General features: G+C 39.0%; 1 protein-coding gene across 3 annotated transcripts in view; it reads right to left on the reverse strand.

Annotated features, from left to right (window-relative positions):
* MYRIP (myosin VIIA and Rab interacting protein) overlaps window positions 1–24,452 on the reverse strand; it is a 227,107-nt gene that overhangs the window by 100,799 nt on the left and 101,856 nt on the right. For all 3 annotated transcript variants that reach the window (XM_071735902.1, XM_071735903.1, XM_071735904.1), the window contains exon 3: window positions 18,597–18,818. In XM_071735902.1, the coding sequence (XP_071592003.1) occupies window positions 18,597–18,818 (222 nt within the window). The remainder of the gene's footprint in view (window positions 1–18,596; window positions 18,819–24,452) is intronic.

The following is a 24,452-nucleotide window of genomic DNA, read 5'->3' on the forward strand; positions in this document are numbered from 1 at the left end:
TTTGCTAACGTGCTCTATATATAAAATTCCAATCACTAAATGCTCACTAAAGCACATCCTCTTGCAAAGGCAGGAGCAGGGCCTGAGGTGTCTGCTGTTGACAGACCTCTGAGAAACGAACTGAGAAAGGATCCCATTTTCCTCTCATGCTGCCTCCCAAAGGGTAACCACCTGCTGCTACTCTTGCTCCAGATGTCAAGACCTGCAAGGTTTCACAAAACATGCTGACCTTGCTCAAGATGCCCATGGATCTCAGTCTAACAGCACAAGGGGAAGACTGGTTTTGGTTTAGGATTTTCTTTGCAGAAGGATAACAGAAGCTGTGACTTCTGTGCTGGAATATAAGTCGTGTCTTCATGGCAATTTTTGGCTTATTGGCAACATTAATCTCAGTTTATAAAACAAAGAAGCAAATGCTTCTGCTTCCATATAGTCCTTCTTTCACTCCTGCAGTAGGCCCACAATAAGGCAGATGTGCTGTCAACGTACCAGTAAGAAATCACAGTTTAAATGCACTTTAAATATCTCTTAGTGAGACTGAGATACTTAGAGCATTAGATTGTCTTTAACCAATGCCAGTAATTTTCTTTCTGTAGCCCTGATGTTTCTGTAGAATGTTAAAAATATTTTTAAGAAACTGGAAAAAAAAACCCCAAAAACCAAAAAGCAACACAAAATGACAACTAGTTCACTATTGATGCAAAAAATAAATCTACTGTATAACCCTATAAAATATGTTGGTAAGAATATTCAAGACCACTATGATCATCCTGAACTTTATCTTCTCTCCGTAGCAGCCCACTTCACTATTTCAAGGTAAAGCTAGCAAAAGGGAAAACAGAAAAGTGAAATGTTACCATGGTAATCTTTGCCACCAAAGACAAATGGAAGGTCTCTAGGAAAATGGCTCAAGTTTTAAATAGCAGGTATCCAGTGTATGCACAAAAGCATAAAGAAAGCAATCACTCTGGAGAATAGACATTACATTTTTCTTTGCATAGAGTCATTCCCCTGTTTACTTGCCATTAGTTTTCTCAGAACTTGGACTCCTATTTCCAAGCTGGAATTCCTAGTGTTTTAGTGGGAAATGAACTGTCAAAATAACCTAAAAAATGCAGGATTTTTCCCCCGTTATAATTTTAACATTTGGTTTTAATTTCTAAGCCAATTTCAATCTAGCACTACATGGAAAGTCTACAGCAGTAAACTAATGTAAAAAAAAATTGTAAATTTGTGCCAGCTATTCTAAACTCAGCAAACTTAGAGGTCATCTTACATTTCAAACTGATGGAGCTACATTATGGTAGTGTAAAGCAGAATTATTCAAACAACTAAAAGCAGTAAAATCATAACCAATAATTCTACATGGTTGGCAATCCCAGGTTAGATTTGAAAGTAATATTTTGCATTCCCACCCATACGGTACTTTGACACAGTAAAGTTGGGGTTCATTTGGGAATGTAACACAAACACACCCACAGTGACTAAAGCAGGGATAATTTAAAGTCACTGCCTTTTTCTGAAAGGGCTTAGATTAGCCTTTTTAAGAGAACAGTGGGTAATGCATATTTTAAAAGACTGTCCTGCTGAATATAAGAGTATGTGGAAGTAATTTAGAGACAGCAAAAGGGTTTTCAAAATTATGGTGAAACCTTACGTTTTAATTCCCTGAGGAGAAAGAAACTTTCAGTTACAGAGAATGGCAGAAAAATCATGAGCTAAGACTAAATTCTTGAAATATACCAAAAAGTTTCAGTTATTTAGTGATACGGGAATTTTGAACAGCTGCTCTGTTCTGTCATTACACTGTATTATGGAGATAAAGGAGTCTGAAATTAGATTAAATTCATATTAATCAAGATACTTCGAAAATTTTCAGAATATTTAGTTCAACCCTCTAAATTTATTTGTTAATCCTAGGAGTAGTATGAAGCATCCCTCTTGTGAAGTATCCCTCCTGTGAAGCTCTGCTTCAAATATTAAATTGATTTTAACTTCAATTATGGAAGCACAAACAACATTGGCATAATAACCTCAAGTAACATTTCACAGATGATGTTACTGAATATTTATTTACATAAACTAAACCAGGACCACATGATCCTATTAGGTATATGCATGCTGACTCTGAAAAGGCAGATTTGATTTTCGGGTGGTTTGTCCTCCTTCTGACAGCACTGCTGTGGGTTTTCAAATATTGCAAACTAGGGTTTCTTGTGTCCTTGTAATGAGTCTAAAGAGGTTGTAAATACATAGAAAAGCCTTTTAGACATGGTGCTTTTACACACAGCTGAATTTTTGGCATCAAATGAAACACAGAACTTGAAAGGTCTTCTTGCAGAGTCTTTGTCTGAACCAATTAAAAGGCCATAAGTATTTTTAAATCTTTCAATGTAAACTTATGAAAACAGAAGAAAGTGGAGGAAAATAACCAAAAATTATGATAACGTCATAATAACTAGAAAGCTAGGCAACTCTACCTCATGGAAAGACCTTATTATTTCTTGGATTAACTTAGCAATTAGTTTTAAAAAAAAATAAGGAATGGTATGGCTTCCTGTCACAGGATATAACAAAGCTCACTCAAATCTTGATGTCAGCTTGATTTAATTAATTTTAGACCCTGAAGCTGCTGTATTTTTAATTATTAGGCATATAAGCAGCAGTCTTAATAAATCCCAACAGTAAGTATAACAGCAAAATAATTTTCCTTTCTGCTCTCCCAGAGGCAGTGCTATTACATTTATTCTAAGGGCAGTGCTCAGATAGGAGATGAAACTGTTGAAGAATCTGAAGACAATTGTTCAGCAAGAATTAAAAGCAGAACAGATCTGTGAGGCTCTCATCTGAAAGGACAAAGCCCTTCTGTGCTGGAAAGAGTACTGGGCCCTGAAGGTTTACAGGATGAGTTTTGGTACCACAGAGCATTTTAGTCCATCTAGGATGATGGTGCACTAGCAAAAACCAGTCATGTGAAATTAGGTAAGGAGATTATTTTCCACTTGCCTTCATATATATGTCAAATAGGGAAAAAAGCCAAGGAACCAATATGTTGCTGTTCTGATGGGATTAGGAAAAGTCACATCACAGAGAGGCAATAAAGCTATTTAGCACCTGGTTCCCCACCCCAACTCTCTTAGATCTGCCAGAATCTTTGCTACCACAGGGAAAAGTAATTTTTAGCTAGAGGAAACCTTTACAAAAGCATGGTAAGGCAGTTAAGCTTTCTGGATTGGCTTACCAGAAATCTCCCTCTATTGAGGAAATTTTAACTAATACAAAGGCCCAGTTAAAAGCATTTTTAAAAGAAGCTAATTCTTTCCCACCAGATACATTTTTTTTCTTTTCTTTTCCTTGCAAAGCACTAATAATGGCATTTGGAAGGTTCCACTGATGGTGCTTAAATAACAATTACTTCAGCATGCAGACCACATCTGCAGAATGATCCAGATCTTACAAATGAAGGGCATAATTCAGTTTGCTACATGCCAATTTTATCTTCCACAGGTTATAACAACGGAAGTTGTAACATGCAGGAAAAAACATTTGGGGTATATATTAGCTCACTTTATTTCTACAATCCCTGCTGAAAGGAAATTACTTCGAGAATCCCCATTCTCACTTATATTAAGCTCTTATTCCTTCCCCTGGTCCACCAGATGCATCATCTTTATAAACTTCATCTGCTGGTTGGTCCACAGGGAAAGGACAGGAGTTGCTGCTTGTCAGTATTAGTACACCCAGAGCACATTTCATGAAAAGGATTTGCTCTGATTTAAAATTTCTGATCACTATGGACCAGGTAACTTGTGAAAAAAATCTCATTAGAAGAGAACTTTTTAGAGTTTGCTGTATCATCTGTCTGAGTTAATCAAATAAGCTAGCCTCAGACAAATCTTAAGCAGTCTGTAAATTAGGATGTATGATATTCCCAATCCATGTGATAACTTGGAGAAGCATAATTTTCAGATTTCTGTCACACCATTAAAAAAAAATAAATTATTAAACCCATGAAACCCAGTATCTAAAGACAGCTATTACGGAGGAGGTGTTTCCCTTCAGTAAATGCAAGGATTTATTTTTGTTTTGTCTTTTTTTTCTGATCAAGATTTCCCATCTGCTATGATATAAACTAAGAGAACTTGCCAGAGAGCTCTCCTCAGATTTCATTTGACAATCATTTGGACAATAAAGGTCACTTTTCTGTCAGGTGTCTCTCAGGTTCAGTTGCACTGCCTCAACCATAAAAAACCACACCAGTGCAGTAAGAGCAGTAATAATCAACTTTTGAAAGTCTAGGTGTGGTTTTTTTTTGATCTGATGGTGGCACAAACCCCAGCTCCGTGTCCCCACCACTCCACGATTTCCCCCTGCGTGTTACAACTTCCATTGTTATAACCTGTGGAAAATAAAATTAGCAAATTCTGAGCCACCTTGATGCTTTTCTGACTGTGGACCTACTGGTGGGGTTTCTCCATTCTACAGCACCTCAGACTAACTCCTGCTCTTCTGCTGTGGAGAGCCTTTCTTCAAACACATATTCTAGCCAAAAGCAGGCAGGCTGCAGAGAACACAGGGACACACAGAAAGACTAACAGAGAAGAGCAGACTGGTTATACCCTGCTTCTAATAGATGAGATGAGACTCTGCACTGGTCCTTACAGAGGATTCAGAAAGAGAAAAGTTTTAGAATGTCTCGTCTAGTCAACTGTGTGGCTTATGTGTGGTTCCTTATTAAGACACAGTAAGATTATCAGAGCCTGAAGCCTTCCAAAACCCTGCTTTCCCATATGGAGCCTGTCACATTCCATGTTTTTTATTCAGACACTCCAGGTCTGTATGACCTCAAGTAAAAAAAAAATAAATATATATATATATACAAAGCCCTCATGAGCATACACTATCAAGGTAGGGAATATGTTTCTCTCACAATAAAAACAAAAAAGGGGAAGGCAGGCTGAACCTTCTCAACACCAGATGGTGAGCAAGATATGAGTAGGAAGCAGAATCCGGGCCTGCCTTCTGCTTCCTCACCTGATGAATTCCCTCACCTACAGAGTAATGAAGAAATTTACTCCCCCCATATACTGTAAAAATATAACTACCTACAAGGCCTTATATATTTTTATATATATATATATATACACGTGTGTATATATATATCTATATATCTTATATGAGACATAGAGGGACATGAAGGAAATAACCTTTTCCTCTGCAGTAGAATTCATGTATTCATTTTCTACCTTTATATGTATAAACACAAAAGCTCTGGTTTGATTTGAAGTTCTTGTCCTTCATAAGCCACCCTCCCAAAGACATTTGAAATGTACAGAATCAGCATCAGCAATCATCCAGGAAAATGGAAGTGTCCAAATAATTTTGGAAGCCACGATGATGTCTTCATAACCAAAATGAAAAGTGTGCAAATATCAGACAGCTCATGAGATTCAGCACAATCCAGAAGCCATTGCCTGGTTTTATCAATCAGATTGCACACATTCACTTTCTATTTTAAAAAGTAATTCCGAGAACTAACACTTTTCCACTGAAGTAATGCTGGTACAGCAACTTTCACTGTGGTACAGAAAGGCTATAAGGATGAACAGTGTATTTATGTGCCTTTTAAAAGCCAGAGCAGTACATTTGAACTGGGAGAAGCAGAATCTTTGTGTGACAAGAATTAACAAAGCCCATGTAAAGGTCAAACTCCATACTGTAAGGCACCCAGTCACAAGCAGTGAGAGAGTTTAGAAGTGGTGCTGATCTCTATTTGCATTCTGGTAGCACCCATCACCTGCACCTGAGATTCAGACAGAATTGAGAAGCAGTCCTTCCCCAAGAGGCTCTATACTCAAACAGAAAAGAATTGCCCTCGGCATCTATAATATTTCAACAGCAAGGAATTAGGGCATGAAGTGTTTAACACAGCTACCAGCAGACAGAGATGATCTGAAGGAAAGCTGTGAACTAATGCACAAATTTCAGAATTTTTGAGGCAGTAATTTCCTCACATGGCTCTCTAATATCAGTAACTGGTGCCTTGGAGCAATTGCAGCTGTGGGATTGGCACTGCCAAAATCAACACAAGCCTTCAAGAGCTGATATATATACTCACATAACACAGTGTTCATCATCCCTTTGAAAGTCAGCAGATTTAAATAAAGCACTAAAAAAAGACTGCAGGGCTGGAGTCCTGGCTATCTCAGGATCAAACACTTCTGTCATGAAACTCCTTCTTTAACTTTTTGCATGTCCAGGTTACTCTAGATGCTATTACTGTAGCTAGCCCAGGCTGATAACCTAAAAGGTTTGACTTCCATTAAGCCTGCTATCAAAAGTAATCTGTCACTAAAAACAAGTATCACAAGAGTGCTATGGGCATTACAGTGAGCTCACCAAAGTGCATGATTCTGAATTGAGCTTTGCATTTTTTTCTCTTATTTATGAAGAAAAACAATGAAAAAGATAAGAGTATTCAACTTTGAGGTATCTACAGTCATCTAAATAGCACAGAGTGAAAGGCAAAACCAGTGCTCCAGGGATCAAACTGCTGCCCATGGCTTCACTTCATGGCAGGACTTAGGGAAGGCAGTGCCAGTCTCCTTGCTCTCAGGGAGGGACAAGAGGCTGAGGACACAAGCAAGAACAAGGGAAATGTTGCTTAGACACATAAAAAAAAAAATAAAAATTCACCATCAAAGTGAGACAGGGAACCTGAAAAGCTGCAGAATTTGCATCCTTGAAGACCCTCAAAACCCAACTGGAAAAGCCCTGAGTAACCTGCCCCTCCTGGTCCTGCTTAGAGAAGGGGACCAGGCTGGAGACCTCCAGAGATCCCTTAGAGCATGAATTATTCTGTGCCCTCATTATCAGAGACATTCTCAAGGAGCAGGTGTACATGAGAGTACAGCTGCATCCCACACCTCCTAACAGCTTTCAAGCTGGCTCAGCTTCCAGCAGTGCTGCCTCTGCCAGTTCTGCACAATCTGCCATTATACACTTGTTCTCTTTCATCTCTGATCTCCCTTATCAGAGATGCCCACTGCCCTGGGGGAGTCCCAGCCACTACAGCCCCCAGGAGCAGATGGCTAGCACAGCATTCTGACATGTGAGGAGGAATAAATTGTGTAATTTTTCTGGCTGACTGTTCTATTTATTTATATTTTTTAAATCTCTTAACTCAACAGGCATATTGTAAAGACATATCCAGCTTGCTATGGACCTGGGGTCTGTTTTTGCTAGGACTAATTATACTAAGCACTGGAATGCAGTAGTGTATGGTCCGTGTGAGGCAGGTATCTGTCAAACAACTTGCAAATTATATACTGGAATTGTTGTTAAAGATCCTGAATGTTACCCTCCAGTGTTACTAATCCTTTATGCAGATACGGGCTGTATAATTGCCAGTTGGGAATTACAATGACACGTTACATGACTAATTTTTCAAATTATAATCATGCTGTTCCCCCCACCCTCCTCCTTCTACTTTTTCTGTCAATCTTCTTTCAGTCTATTTTGTTGCTGTTTCTCTTGGCAGAACCACCTTCTTCAGTAGCAAGTGGAAAACTTTGAAAGTGGGTAATACAGTATTTAAATGTATTGCAAAGAACAGACAGAGAGAACTACGCTGTTGCAGGTCTCAAACCCAACCCCCACTACCCAAACCCTATGTAATGCTGCTTCAAAAGCTGATTTTCCCAAAGAATATTCAACCTCTAATTATAATTTTCCTGATGAGATAAATAACCAGAACTGTCACACTATGCTTAGGAGTAAGGGAGACACTTGTTGATATGTTTTCTGTGTGAGTCATCCAGTTTCTGTATTTAGAGAAACAGTTTCAGAGAGTAACATTCTAAGTTGCTAAACTCAGTTTCCTGTACATCCTATAGCCCTTTGATCCTAGAAGTGGAACACGAGAAGGCATTTTGACACAGGTCACGGAGCCTAAGGCTCAAAGACACCAGTTGCAGTGTTTGTTTTTTTAAACATATAAGAATTACTTCCCCCAAATCAGGAAAGGCTCAGGATTTCCTAAGCACATAAGACAGAAGCCTTCAAAATGGAGTTGCCAGTGGGCACTTCTTCACAGTATGACACTATATTTTTCTCTCCCTCAGGACAGCTTCCAAATGTATTTTTGATCACATGCATTGCCACCACAGGCAGAGGCCTGGCTACAGTGGGTTTGCAGGCTTAGGACAAACTGTCATAAATTTCTTTCTTGCTACTAACACACACTAATTCACCCCTTACCTTGCCAGAGACTGAAAGTGTTTTTTGAGAACTGCAGCTACCTGAGATACAGAGAACCCAAGAAGTCCACTCGGTTGCAACTTCCTGCAAATGCATCAAGACAAAATTATGATTGTGACTACTGATGCAATTTCTACAATCATTTACACTGATGCCATCTATTGCACAAGAATTCATTTAAGGTTCCATACAGGAAGCATTATTCTACAAGCCCCTATATTAACCAGCCTGGAATACAAGGCAAATCTGCCATAGAAAATTGAAGACAATGCAAGCCAGGATGTGTTCATTACCTTCCTTTACCTCTCATACAATCTCAGAGTGTGACAGATGATAAAAAATAGTATTTCTTAATTACATGAATAAACTCTCTAATTCACCACTAATTATCCTTTGAGAGCTTCATCAAAAAAGAAGAAAGGCTCTCTCGAATTGAGGTCCTGTAGTAGCACCCCTCAGTATTCACATCAATGAATACAAAGAGAGATGAAGCCTAAAAGAACGAGTCTGGACATCAGACTTCCACTTATTGCCAAGAGACATCACTGAACAGCAAGCTTGACAGCATATTAAGTTTCAAATAATAATTATCAGGGCAAACAGTTTTGCAGATCCAGAAGCAAAGGCCACCTCACTACCTGACAAAGATTGCTTTCCCAAAGTGGATGCATTCAGCCAAGGAAGAAAGACCATGTGGTCACAGATCAGCTCCTGAACAACACATTTCTAACAAAATCACTTCAGGAAAGTGTTAGCAATTCCTTGTTGGCATCTGACAACCAAGAGGCAGAAGTCAAAATATAAAACCATGCCATACTCATTCTTATAGTAGATCTAAATACTGGGTGGAGTGGTGGTGTTCTGGTCTTAGCCAGGTTTTATTTAGGCTCTCTGCCAAAATGGGGTCTGCAAATGAAGATACAACAACCTGAAATGAATAGAGATGCAAACTCAAAGACAGCTTTATGTCAAAGATGGTTTTCCCCCTGTGTTAATATGATTTTATATGTGGATACAAAATAAAAAAAAGGAGCTATTAGCTTCCAAGCTAAAATGAATAAGATGTTTGGCTGGATAGCTATGGAAAAATATATAGGTGTGATGTAGCATAGAAAAATGCATGGAACCTACTTCCAGTACATGTAACTCTGGCAAGCATTACCACCTATTTCATGATTCCCAAGTGTAGGCTAAGATTTTAAAAGCTGAGGGGTGAAAGAAGGAACAAGAATAATCAACTCTCTAACCAGATTCCATCAGTGCTTACCTAGAGTAAGACTCCCCAACAACCTAGGTGCAGAAAAGATCTAAAACTACAATAAAGTACAAGACAGCTATATATTTGATTCTTGTCACTAAACAGAAAACCCTGCCTCTGGCAAAAAGACAGGGCAATCGCTTTTTCCATCTTCCTTCCTCCCCCAACCAAGTCATGGAAGCAGGATGAGTTATTGCCTGATGAAATATGTAAATATACAACTTCATAGATACTTAAGATATTGTGCAGTAAGTGCTTCACTACCTATTTATGTGAGAGGTGGGTCTGAAGAATGAGAGCATAGGGGGACTTATTTATTGATAGAGTTAAGCTTTCTAAAAATTGCAAAATAAATTCACACTTCAACTTCTCTGGTAACACAAGAACCTTTTTAGAGGGTACTATTCCTGATTGCAAAGTGCATTAGTTAGAGAAAAAAAGACATTTCTTATTACCATTCACAGCTAGTGGCTACAAGTTTGGAAGATTCCCAATTTTATCACAAAGGAAAAAAAGCTGAGCTAACCACAGCATTTATAATCCTTCTAAAGGTACCCACACATAATTGGGCAGCTGTTCATGGTTAACAGGATAAATCTTTTGGAGGTAAAGAAGCACCGAGAAAGCACAGAGGGTCTTTAATCCATAGGAAGTGAGATAAAAATAATATGATTTGCAAAAAAAATCTGAAATATTTGTGGAGTGCAGAAATAGTCTTTTTGTACAGCTTATAATGATAGAGGCAGTAGAGGCAGAGGGGCACACAGTACAGGGAGTTAAACTTATGTGGTTCTTAAGTAGGATAAGACTTTTCTTTCACTGAACAGATACCCCCTCTAAGTGCCTGCCCAGGTGCTGAAAGTCACAGCAGGCCCCACCAAACCTCATGATGCCATCACCTTCAAGGTCAGACTTCCCAATGAGAAAAAGTAAAGGTGATGCACACAGCATCTCCCTTGGGGACTGGCAGAGTCCAGGATGACTTCACTCTTAGAGGTGGCAACACCAGCATCAGCTGGAGCAAGTAACTGATATTTCTGTACTTTGTCAAAGCTTAATGGTTGCAGAAACCCAGCAGGAGAAAACCTGAAGACTCAGCAAATGCAGAAATAGACATATTTTAGCCAATTAACAATCTTTCACAATCAGTCATTAAAATATGTCCAATGGTGTGTCTACGTGAAAGTGCACTCTGCTCTGTTTAAATGCTACCATAGGAGTGCTAACCACAGTATGACTTTTTGCTTTATTATACACATTTTATGATGGAGAAAAAAGTTATCAGGCACCTAAGACATAAAAAGTGAAACGTGATTTTCCCCTCTGGAAAAATAATTCATCATAGTTGGCATTTAGTAGAAACCAGAAAAAGAAATTCTAATGTGATGATACACAATGAAACTGACTTGACCCAAAAATCAAACATCTGATCTAGATAAGTAGTGAAAAACTCTATTTACACAATTTTTTTTCTGCTAAAAATAAAAATCAGTAAATTTAGTTTCAAAATTTCACACTTTTTTTTGACAGAAATTTAACAAGTAACAATTTTATAGATATGAATTTTATTTATCATAAAAGTTTAACAGCTTTTTCAGATTAACATATTTTGAAAAACATTTCCCAAACAAGATTATGCTAAGAGGATTTTAGAAGCCAAACCCAGAGGGGAAAAACATTAATCAGAAATCAGTCAATGCTGGGCAAGTAAACATACAGTGGTCCTGATGAAGACGAAGAAAGGCTGATGCTCACTGTAGCTGAGGGATGTCCCAGTGCATTCCAAGGCTTGGAATGCATCAATTTTACAAATGAAGAGAGGTACAAGCAATATTGAGTCAAACACTGAGGAGCCAGAATGTCAGGCTGGCTTTTGATATGACAATTTTTTTTCTTCCTCATCCTTGGAAGAAATTCTTGGCTTGCAATCCTTTACTACTTCACATATTTGTAAATTTGAGCCTTCTAATTAGATATTATCATCTCCTGTTCTCTTGTTCAACCTCCACAAACCCCATATCATCCCTGATTGCCACCAACAAACATGCTCAGCTACTGTAAGGGGTAATGTTCTCACTTGCCGCTTAAGTGCAGACACTTAATCCTGGGTATTTTTTATTAGCTCTTAATTTGTCATTTTCCCTGAAAGTCCCTCAGCTTTTGCAAAAATGAAAGTCTAAATAATTCTAATCTGTAATTTGCATGCTGCTTACTATGTGGAAAACCTGTGTTACATATATATATATATATATATATATATATTCCCCTCCTCCCAGTTCAGCAATCGCAATATTTTTGCACAGGATTTACACAGTATTTACTCATTCCAGAGAAAATTATAATTTCTCTTACTATGACTTGCTGAAAGTCCATGGAGCAAAACACAGGCAAGCATTTACATGTTAATACCAAAAATAAAGTTGCAATATTCTATCTTTATTCATTCCCTACAAGAATCCAAGCTCTTTTCTGTGCTACTGCAACACACAAAGCAAAGGTTTTAACCATGCTGACTGCAGCAAAACTTCTCTAATAACAGTACATTAATAATACTTAGCATTTTCCAGCCATAGCTTTTAACTTTCCAGCCACTGAACTCCACCAGCTCAGCATCATTAAATCCATTCTGCACATGGGGAAGCCTGAAACATGGAAACTTCCCCAAGGTCACTTGCCAATCAGGTGAACAGCTCGGACTGGAACCCAGAGCTCCTAAAAGACGGATTAGTCCTCCAGGCACTCAGCTGCACACTCACTTTGGAGGCTTCTTAATGCTAAAAAAGATACCTAATTAGCACTGGTATTTAGATTTTTTTAAAATAGATGTCTCTCCTACTCTCCCTTTCAGTTCCATTTTTAGATACTTTTCTTAAAAACCAAGTGCAGCATTGCAGTCTGCTGTGCATTATGCAAGTATAGCTTTATTCTGTCTAGCAGAATTGAAATTCTTCACAGTGTATACTTCAGAAATAATTAAGACAGATCAGGATAGCAGAAAACCCTGCAGAGATGAACCTGCCAAAGCAACCAGTTTGCACATTTCTCTCCCCCTTCAGCCAGGGGACAAGAGAATAAACCAAGCAAAAAGATATGGTGTCTGTGATCCACTGCAATGCCAAAGCATGGTAAGGAGAAGGAGATCAAGAGACAGAATACAAAAGAGAGAGAGAAAGAGAGAGAGTGGTGGGAGAAAACAGGAGGAAGAAAACAAACAGAGCAGCAGGAATTTTTGGAAGAAATTGCATCAATTTTTATGTACAGCTTGTGAAAATAATTTTCACTGCTATTTACTTTAAATTAGTAAATCCCTTAAGTACAATATGAATTGGATCTTTCAGAGGACTTTCATAAAAGCAGAACAAGACACATATGTGTCTAGTGAAGACAACATGCACATGGCAGAGCTAAAACTTCCTCTTTTTTGCTATGCCCACAGTGAGTGAATGCTCCTATCAAATTCTATCTGAAAAAGAAAAACACATTTTCCTGGCATTTACATGACAAAGTCACAGCTTCCAAGTTCTATAAAACTTCTAATATCAATTCAAGGACCTCAGATGGCAGAAATACACAACTTTCACAAAAGTACAAGCTGCAAGATGAGGCAGACTACTTAAAGATATTTCAGCTTCCTTTTGCCAGATGGTTTTGCCTCCTTGAAATCAATAGAAGATTCCCAAGCAGCGTTATATCTTCATTAGTTTTCCACAACTAAGTCATAAACCAAACTCTTTTGTTATAGCTGGATGCATCAATGAACAATTACAAGGTTCAGTTATTAATTTGGAGTACTTCTTTTTCTCAAGTACCACCCCACGGTTTTGCCTAATTTCAGTGGGTTTTTTGCTGTTTTCTTTTTCCCCGTAGAGACTGAAATGCTTTACACTAATACTTGCACCAGGTAAACAGACAAGATGTATCCTTTGGCTGGCTAATATCACATCTACCATCAACTTTACCATGTTTCCACTCTAATGACATTAAAGCACATTACAGTGAATTGGTCCTCCAAACAAAACCACCATCTGAAACCAAGATTCCATTTACGACTGTTCCTGGGGCTGACAAAGCTCCACTCTATTGGAATGGTGTTCTGTCTGCCCACTGAACCCAGATTTCTATTTTCTGCTGTAATTTTCATGTTATCAGAAGCATTGCTCCATTTTTACATTAGAGTTAATCCAAATACATACATGCTCCTCAGGGACAAATGTAGGCAGTGCAGGTAGACTAGTTAATAAATTTTAGACTAGTTAATAAATTTCAGTTAACAAATTTTCCTCAAGTCTTACTGTAATGCACATTAAAAATATAATGCATAAGTAATTAATTTTCATGGTCCATTAAAACAATTATATTTGCTACTGATGCAAATTGTTAGAGGCTAGGTAGAGCCCTACCTTTCAACTGGGCATTACAAGAAACTCTGTAGTGAAATGAGGCAACCAGGTGCCACTAATTACCAGGTAGTGGGCATGAGCTTGTGTTAAGCCCACCTGTGCCTGATTAAGGCAGGCCCCAACTGTGCCAGATGTTGCAAGACGAACCTCTCTTAGGGCACGGCACTCCAAGGTCCAACAGGTGTTCCAGCAGACAGTGCCCTGAGTTGGTTGCTCTCAGGACTGGTCAGCCTGGCTCGGTGCTACTACTCCAGAACCTACTGACCTCTCTGCTGCTTTGCTCAGGAGTGAGCTGAGCCTGTGAGTTTGAGCCTCACGTTTTATTGGCCCCCCCAGTCCTGCTCATGCGCAGTTGGGGCCCACCCTAATTAGGCACAGGTGGGCTTCACACAAGCTCATGCCCACTACCTGGTAATTAGTGGCACCTGGTTGCCTCATTTCACTACAAAACTCAAACAAAATGTAAAGAACATCCAAGATTAACTCTGTGTTGAGAATCTCTTAAGAGAAATTAAATTCTGTTGCTTTCTGATTTCCATAGCGGTAGTCGAACTGGGAGTGTGAAGGAAGAAGAAAGAAAGAAAAAACCCAAACAACCAGTTCTCTCAATTATTCAAATAAATCTGTGCTGGAAACAAATAGTATGACACTTTTTGAGACCCATTTTGAGCCGATTGGAAATGTTTGAATTTGGGCTGCACAAAGTCTGAGTGCATATGGCATGGCTGTGTTTTCATTAGCTAATTCAGAAGAAAAGGAGCAGTGCCTGGGTGTCTGCCTCTTAAATGCCACTGGCAAAAGACCACCATCAACAAAGCAGCTCCTATGAAGGAGAATAATGACTTCCTACAGACCAGGTAATGCCCCCTCCTCACAGCTTGGCTCAAGGGTGATAATCAAGAGGCCATCAGGTGAATTATCATCTGACAGCAGGTTTTGAGAACAAGTGAGAGAATGACACAGCAGATGGATGTGAAGGCATGAAAGGATTAGGTGTTCATGCTCCCACTCACAACAGAGACAGAGAGGTTTTTATATGCAGACAGTGAGACCAGGATCAAAACGTGGGGAGATTCATGCAGGAGACTCGTGAAAAGCTGAGGTGGACAGCCAGATATTTGTGTGTCTTATTTTGAATGGGTCTGTACATAACCCTCCTGCAGTCCAGAAGGTAAAATGTTACTGGTTTAGAAAACCTGAAAAAAATATGCATTTTAATGGAATTTTTATTTTTTTTTCCAGAGCAGAGAATTACTAGAAGGGTGTTGCTGGGATTTAGCACCTTAGGTACTGAAAAACTGGTCTCAAAACAAATGGAATGAATGCCCTATTTCTAATAAATGAGCAAAGAACCCCACATCTTACACCAACATTTTCACTCCAGAGGGCAAGGAAACTAGAATGTACTTAGTTAAAGGACTCAAGGAGCTACAGACCTCAGCAAGGTGCCCAGACACATTAGGTTATGGGCATCTAACATGAAGACGTTGTACAAAGCTTTGTAAGAAACAGAAATGTACTGTACACAAAATGAAGACTTGAAATTAATAATATAGTTTATATAATAATATAAATAATAATATAAATAATAATATGTTTTATCATAACTGAGTTAGAAATTAATATGACACACATATAAGAGGAAAATATCCTTTGAATGTTAGTATAAAGAGATAAATCTAAACCAAAATGCACCAGGAGAATATGTGCTAAAACTGGAAAATTGGGAGACTGAAGGTTCTTCGGTTCCTCACAAGATCTATACTGTCATTGCTGTAGAGACATTTCTGAGCATTGAGATTCTATACAGAGTTGAGTCTTACCTTTTAAGAGATGTGCTGTAAAAGGAGATATGCTTTAAATGAACACAAACTCCAAAATTTTCACTGGCTTATTGATGAGTTTACAGGGTTTGGAAGACACAAAGGCTAAATTTTGGCTCAATTTTCTACTCCTGTTTTATGTTTCAAATACTGGCCTATGTATCTGCTCACTACTAAATGTTAATGTACCTGTCTGCCTTGGAAGATGAAAACCAGCTACCAAAGAACAGGTATCTCCACTAGGGTCATGCCTTGAGATGGTAACTCAATATGACAATCAAATTGACCAGGAGATGATTTATAATCTGCCAAAGTCAATGCCACTCTTTTGGAGAAAGATAATGGGAAAAAAAAATACACTAAAGAAAAAGGTACATCTCCCAGAGGAGTTTTAAATTCCTCATCCAACTCAAGCAATGTTCATTAGCTTTCAAAAAAAATTTCAGCCATCCCTAAGTCATTGCTTCTGCTGCCCACATCATACAGGAATTAGAGTCTCAAGCTCTAGTGTGTAAGGTGAGCCATCTTTATAAAAAATTATGCTTACGATGCATTATAGCCTTTTGTACAGCAAGAAACTGCTTCTGACATCAAAGAACTGATTGTCATATTCTTAATACTTACTAGAAATAAAACTCAGGAGTATTTGAGCATGGCCCTAGAGCAGATCTGAAGAGCACAAACATCATTACAGGAAGTCTGTACCTGTTTGTACTTTTCTAGTTCAACTGAACTCTTTCTGCTCACCAGAATATTACAACATTACCTCTTGTAGAATTACGAAAAAACATATAGGGAGGTGAAGAAAAAGGAGAACAACCTGAAAATGGAGTCATCTGAAGATATTTCTAGCTCACTGCAGTGCAGTAAGATGTACAGACAAGCAGCAGCAGCAGCTAATCAGAAAACCATCTCCATTACTTCTACTATCTTATTAAAGGAAAAAAACAGAAAAGACAGGAGAAGAGGAACTGGGGAAGGACAGAAGAGGACAGGTCATGCTCCATCTGAGGAGGAACAGGAACTCACAAGAGGCTGTGGTGTTTTTCCGTGAAGTTTTCCCCAGAAGAAATACTGACTGATAGGTAAAAAATAAAAATACCACCCCACCCCTCAAAACAAGAAAAATAGCCCCTACCAAACCAAAACATCTTAGAAGACCCTAAAGAATGACAGCCTCTGCTTTCCCTACAGAAATCTGTAAATCCCACAATCCAATTAATAAAAGAGATAATAAAATGATTAGCAGCAGTGTTAGTTAATTTATTCACTGAAAAATACCTCAAGCAGTGTCTCAGGTCTCATAAATAAAGAAAATGCTTATCGCTGAGTTACAGGTTGGTGACTGAAGGCTGCACAGGATCATGGGAAAAGCATTGACTTCAAGGGTCAGAAATAGCATCTTTATTACATAGCTAGAGATTTTTCTTCTGAAATTAAATTCTTCTGAGGCTTTTTTTTTTTTTGGTGGAATCAGCAAAAATTGTTTTCAGTGCAGTTCATCAGCATCCACAAACCTGGCTGCCTGTTCCGCTGTCCATGCGGGTCAACTCAGGACAAGAAGAAGAAAGAAGCGTAACATGAAATGGTTGAATAACTAAGTAGGAACAAGCACTGACTCCACAGCACCCTGTGTTGCTGGAAAAGATACTGCTGCCATTCTTCTGCCTCCTCACTGGGGGAAACAGTGTAGGTTTTCTAAGGTAACATACAGAGCAGGAGCAGGTGCCCTGGAGAATACATCCTCCTTCAGGTTCAAGGGCCGGCGTTGGGAGACATGGCATCATCTACTTGGGATCCCTATGATTTTGAGGCCCTGTGTCAAAGGGCACACACTTCATTCACAGGTAGTATGTTAAAGCTTAAACTTCAAGTGAATGTTGATGGGAAACAAGTGGGGGCGGAGAGTCTGTGAGCAGAGAAATATATAGCATCAGGAAAGGACTCAGCTCTTGTGATCAGCTTGTGTTCTCCACCAAAGGGAAAGACAACCATCTTTGTCACATTTGATCAGCTGCTTTAATAACCAAGGTTCAAAATTAAACGATAAGGATCTGAGTTATTTCATTCACCTTTTTTGTCTGATTAAAAAGGCCTTGGTCAGTGCTACACCACCACAGCAACGGCTGCTTTTGGAACCTGGCTTGCAATGCAGACAAGGACTATCACAGTAACTGTCTGAGTAATGGCACCTTGGTTCCTATTATGTGTTTGCTTTTTTTTTTTTTTCCCCTCGTGCTATCTTTAAATATCATGGCTCCATTAGTCTCAAAAGGGTGAGTTCATAAATCCATAATACCCTCTGCAAATAGAAGCCTGGCAGAGTTTTCTTAACAGATGTTAAGAATCATAACGGGTTGCGCTGCTATTTTGTCTGGTTATTTGCCAAAGTAAGCCCAAAGCATCCCCACCAATAAGCTGGCATTTAGAAAAACACTCCAAAAGACAGTGGCAGCTGGATGATCTGTTCACTAATATTCTTCCTTCCACTCCTCACCCATCAGTGGGATTTGCTGCAAAATGATTAAGTGCCTTACCACCATCTGCGCTCAGGTTCCATTAGTAACCCAAGCGTTTCAGGAGCTCCCCGCCCTGCTCAAGTTATATCCAATTGCTGCTTGCTGATTCATCAGTCCAGCTAAGCAAGCTTGGAAAATGTGACAGGTAACCAAACACTCTTGGAACAAATTAACCTCTGCAAAAAACAGAAATGTCACAACTCGGGAACAAATCAACCCCTACATAAGCAGGTACTTTGTGTCCTGTCCTGCCAGTGTTAGCTACTGACAAATACCAGGAAAAGCTCAGGTCAGGCCACAGCTGCTTTACACAGGGCACTGAACAATAGGCCCTTACCTTGCTTGCTGGCAAACACTGCAAACCCAAGCCTTCTCCTTCTTGTGGTAAGAACAGCAGCTCTTGCAGATGTTGTACTTGCAATCCTGGCACTGTCGCTTGCTGTTGATAAGAAAAGTGAAGGGGGAACAGCAGCGAATACAGCAGTGCTCATTGAACTTCTCTTGTTTAGAAAGGATGCTGCACTTGTTACCCTCTTCATCCAGCTTCTGCTTCATTTCACTGGAACAAAAAGAACAAAAATATAATCAAACTTTCGATGGGAAATCTCCTTTTTGCCTTTCACCTCTTCCCACATATTCATGATTCTCTCTTAATAAAAACTTTTGCAGGTGTGAAACAAATGTCAGAAAAGCATATTCTAAATCCAGAACCAGGAAGCAAAAACTCCTATGTTTCCTGGAAGTCACCACTAGCTGATCCATTTAAATTCTCTGAGCCAGGACAACCCATTTCCATACTCTCAGCTCCAGTGAGACAACCCACTGCTTCTGGTGCTCCAGCTGTGCAAGGTTTTAGTGTCATTTGACAGTTCAGGGCTGCTTTCAGAAAACCTCACAAATCAAAAAAATCAGTCTGTGAAAGTCAAAAGGTTTGGTGCACAGTAATAAAAAATTCTACCCATAAACAGTTTTGAAAACAAAAGTGCCAAATTTGCTTTGTTCTGACCCCTGGGGTCACATTATTCATAATAGCTCCAATTTGCCAATGAATGTTAATCACAGTCTTAATTTCAGAGATTTGGGTGTTTTACTTGTTAGGACTAATACTGAGCTAACTGTTAGTGAAACTGTGAAGTCCTCCTGAAGTTTTCTGTATTCCAACAGAAGAGCTTATTTATTAAAAATAGCAAATTACTGAATACCATGCACACAGAATTTATTTTAATTTTTATCTCCCACTTTACAGCGCTTTTGATATTTTACAAATTGGGCAATAAATTCCACAATGTAAGTAATAAACAACATCCAAAAAGAACAACTGTGTAAGTAGACAAGTCTGCAAACTCATCACACAGTTTCTGGCATGTGCAACTAGGATATATATTGCATACTTATTCAGAAACTCAACCAAGATAATCTATAAGCATCATTACAAGCCAAGCCTGGAATGCTAAAATGGCTCACATTACTAGGCTATACATCATCTTATTTGCAATTTCTGCCTGAGATTCATAACTCAGAATAAAACCAGCCTATTTTATGAAAGTCTGACAGTTCAATTCTAAACCTGAAGCCTAAAAGGCAATTAAGGCAGTGATCTAAAGCATAGAATTTTTGAACTTGCACATACATCATATTTAACCATATTCCAGATACACAACTTTTACAAATTTAAGACTTCAAAACCATGTATGATTCTGTCGTTTGTCCCCTATACAAGGGTTTGGCTATGCTAAACCAGATGCTCAAACTAAAGAAAATACCCTTTGAAGTTTCAAGTAAATAAGCTTTCTATATGATTTTTGTCCAGAGGGAAAAAATTACCTGCTTTTCCATATTTTAGAGAGTGCTCAAGGTAAAAAAGGTAAGAGAGGAAATCACTGAATTTCACAAGTCCAACTGGCTTCCTCATGCAAACTGCTAGAACTATACCATGGATCAAGTGGGATGGTTAGACTAGTTTGTCTTATTCTCATTCCTCCCTCCTGTCATGATACCACATCAACCATCTTCCTAGGGGAACAGGAGAAGTGAGCTGTTTCCTACATCACCCCTCCATCCACGTCACACATCCTACTCTGCAGCAACAGAATGAGGCAGAGCAACACTTCTGAACAGGAGGTCAGGCAGGAAACCATGTTCCCAGGAGGGAAGCTGGTGAAGGTGAGGGCTATCTGATACAATGAAGTTTTCTGGCATGAAGAAGTGTCACAAGCCCAATCCATCTATAATCTTTGCTTCAGGCTGGAGACTCCAAGCATCAGATACTGGCCTCCTTGTAAACTAAGTTCCTCCTTGACTAAGGAGTCAAGGTCAGGAAGAACAACAAAAGAAGAGAATTATCTTGTCCTCACACTGCTTTATTATCTCCCAGAATTAGTAACACTGATATTTGGTATGATCAGCCACACTGGCAAGCTCAATGGCATTTTGAACCCTCATTAGGGCTCTTGTGCATGATACCAAGAAAGACAAATCACAGAAGCAAGGCCACCTATTAAAGCACAGAAATAATGGTCACATAATATAAAAACAGGCAGTTCTACAACAGAGCTAATAAAGCCTGATACATAGAAAAAAACTAAGCACACACTGAAACCTTTCCATTGGTACAGGCATTAATTACATCCTTCTCCTCTGTCTGCCTGCCAACATCATTACAGTGGTAGAACCTTAATATCATTAAAGCATCTGCCTCACTGTTAAATAGGACTAAAATTGGCCAACAGATTCAAAAAGTCAATAGGGTTGGACAGGCTGAGAGAGAGCATGATAGAAAAAGCCTCATTTCCACAGGAAACCAGGCAGAACAGAAAAGAAAGCAATGCTCATCCCTCTGGTGACCGTAACAAATGAAGGCCCTGGCGCACTGCCTGCCAAAGGCTATTCTAGTTTCTATCAGGAGTCAGATGGCAAAGGGGACTGTCAACAGGACTTGTCAGCTGAAGCCAAAAGGCTACTCTTCACACACTTTTCTTGGAAATAAAATATGGAATTTCCATGAAAGGGAAGTGCTGCATACCACTAGTAGGCAACTGAATCCGCCTGGGTTGAGGAAAATCACATGGGCAAAGGGGAAAATAGGGTCTCCTTTATTCTCAGCAATACTGAGAAAATCTCACTTCCACATGGCTTCAGCTGAATGTGAGGGAGGTTTGCATCTTCAGCTCACTGAGGTCAGCAGGATGATTAATGTGAGCTCCAATCTCAATATGCTGAGATTGTAGTGCTGAAAGCTGAGAAAGCTTGTAGTGCTGGAACCCAGGAGATAAAAGTGGAAGTTTGAGGCATCTCAAGCTTGAAAGTCTTATGCTTTTACCTTCAGGATGTTCCAACAGCTTGGTGCAAGCAGCTGTAACAATGGGCTAAGGAATGGGCAGCAGTCAGTTACACTGATCCTCTCATACAGTGAAACTTGCTTCCAAAAGGGTGACAGTCCCCTGCCCATGAGCTGACTTTTCCTAAGTTCCAACCAGGTTGAACCAGACAGCCATGGCAAACATTCCCTCTTCCTCTCTTATTGCAACACCATTTCCCCCCAAAAAACACAGATGAGGGGAATGGGAAAGAGAAAAGGGGGAAAATGTCTGTGCACTGATGCTTATTTACTTCCCCTGCGGCATTACTTCCCGAAGGAACATAATGTATTTATAGGTATGCACATAATATGTGTCCAAATAAAACAAGCAACAAAAAAATTCCCTTTTGGGCAAAGGAATGAAGAGTGGGAACCACAAGTGACAGAATTTATTCACATCACTTAATTCACAACTGAGGATGCTCAGCTATTATGGTTATGTGTAACATAGTAATAACAGACTGTGGAGAAGAGAACTCCTGCTGTTTGAATGAATCTAAGATTGGATTTCATTTTGTTTTTTGAGTGGCTGCATTTCACCGATTGCCCATACAAAAAAACCCCACAAAGAATACTCAATAGATACCAAATTGTCTGTCACCAAGACTAATTCTGTCAATGAACATTTTATTTAACTATCATTTTTAAAATACACGGGTGCATATTTAGCTTTTTCCAGAGGCTTGCATTAATTCATCTGCAAGAGTCTGCATAATAAATATATAACCTATTTCAGTCATTGATCTGGGAGATAGACTCTGGGCATGTAATCTCACAATAAGTCAGGTTAAGAATACTTTCCAGCATAATGCTTTGGATGTAGGTTTTGCTATTATATTTTGAAGATGAATAGTCATCTTTCCCCTCTTCACCCACTATATTTTTTGCTTTTTTTTTTTTTTTTTTAATTACTTAAATAGCTTTCATTGCTATGATTTTTTTTTTAGCGTCTGAGAACTGAACTCATGAGAAATACAGTATTCTGCTTTGCTGGTTTGTACAGTGGCTTAAAAATAATACAGTAGGTTAGGTATCATGTTATGCTGAAGAAAGGTATTGCACAGCAAATTGTTAGGGAAGATTTGGCTTAAATGTGGCTGGTGAGTTGAGTAGAAATGCAGCACATCTCATTGCATGATGGTGCTCCACCAGCTGGGCAACAGCTTCTCTAAAGTACCTTGTCTGATCATTCATCTTTGGACTCTGTGAATTAGCAGCTCCTTTTTTTATATATATACAAATAACACTTCTTCAGAATTGCAAATATAGGACAAACCTGGAAAACTGAAGCTACAGGATTTGTTTTCATTGTTCCTTGCTGCCAGTGATTTGCAGTGATTTGTCCAAAGTCACCAGCTTTTTACATGTTTTGTACTGCTGTATAATAGCAGTAACAGTAAAACTTGAAATGGGAATAATAAGCTTGCTTGCTTAAATATATAGAGAAATATTATGAACGTCTTCACAGCATCTTTCATTTAGTGGACATATAATCCTCTGCACTGTTGTATCCTTGTAAGCAATATATTTACAGCTAATAGTCACATCAAATGACCTTCAACCTTGTATTTTCAACCACAAGACCTCATTGCCTTAGCTAGATAAAATTTGTACAATATACAGCTAATTGAATTCCTACTTATTAGCAAGTATGATAGGGTGTATTTGGTGTAGGTCTGCAATACTGAATGCTCTGTTAGAGCTCTGGACAGGCTTATTCTGGTGGGATTCAACACAACCGAGACATTTCTTCCCTGTGATTGCAAAATTTCAGGTTCAAGCTGGCAGGTTACAAGAAAGCTGGGGTAAGGCTTTTTACATGGGTGTGCAGTGAGAGGACAAGGGGAAATTATTTCAAACTTGAAGAGGAGAGATTTATCTTAGACATTAGGAAAAAATTATTTCCTGTGAAGGTGGTGAGATGCTGGAACAGATTGCCAAAGGAGATTGTGGATTCCCTCTCCCTGGAAGTGTTTGAGGTTGGATGGTGTCTTGAGCAACCTGTTCTAGTGGGACCTGTCCCTGCTCATGCAGGGGGGTTGGAATGAACTGATCTTTAAGGTCTCCTCTAACCCCAGCCATTCTATAAGGTTCAAACATAATTCTTCAACATTTGCCAAAAAAAATGCCTTCTCCCTCAATAAACTTCAAAACAAGTGGTTACTGTACATAATTGCACCTCTTGAATACAGAAATACAAGCCTGTTTGGGAAAAGTTTTCTGCTTTTTTTTTCACCAAGCCCTCTTTTAGAAAAGTGTGATAAGGATGCTTATTTTTTTTTTCTCTGAGCTACAGTTTGATGTTGACAAAGCTCAATGGCTATAATTATTCTATAGTTTAATAAGTGAAACAACTTCCCCCCAAGAGGCCTTACTGTAATTACACACTCAAGTGCTGGGGGCAGGTGGAGCTATAAACTCAAACTGCAAAGTCAACAGTAATATACATCTTGGCAACTTGCTATAATAAGATAATACTGTGAGGTTTATAAAAAGCTGGAAGGAAGCCTATGATATGTTTAGGAAAGAGGTTTAAAAAAATATCACTGATACATGGATAAGGTTAGGATGGATCAAGCCCCTCCACTGGGGGCAGTGGTGAAGGGTTCATAAAAAAGGGCTGAAGGCCATGGCCAGCTATATTGCAACATAAAAGAAAACCTACCTGTTTTCCATATAACAAGAAGAACAGCTCCTGGTGGAACCTGACACTTGGCTTGATTTATCCAGTGATTTGGGTAGCAAAGCTATCACACCTTTTTTTAACTCTCCAACAGATCAGCAGTTGAAATATTTGCCTGGGATTATAGAATCTTAATTTAGGTCTCTGCTCTG

This window comes from Heliangelus exortis, chromosome 2 (assembly GCF_036169615.1).
Source record: "Heliangelus exortis chromosome 2, bHelExo1.hap1, whole genome shotgun sequence".
Lineage (NCBI taxonomy): Eukaryota > Metazoa > Chordata > Aves > Apodiformes > Trochilidae > Heliangelus > Heliangelus exortis.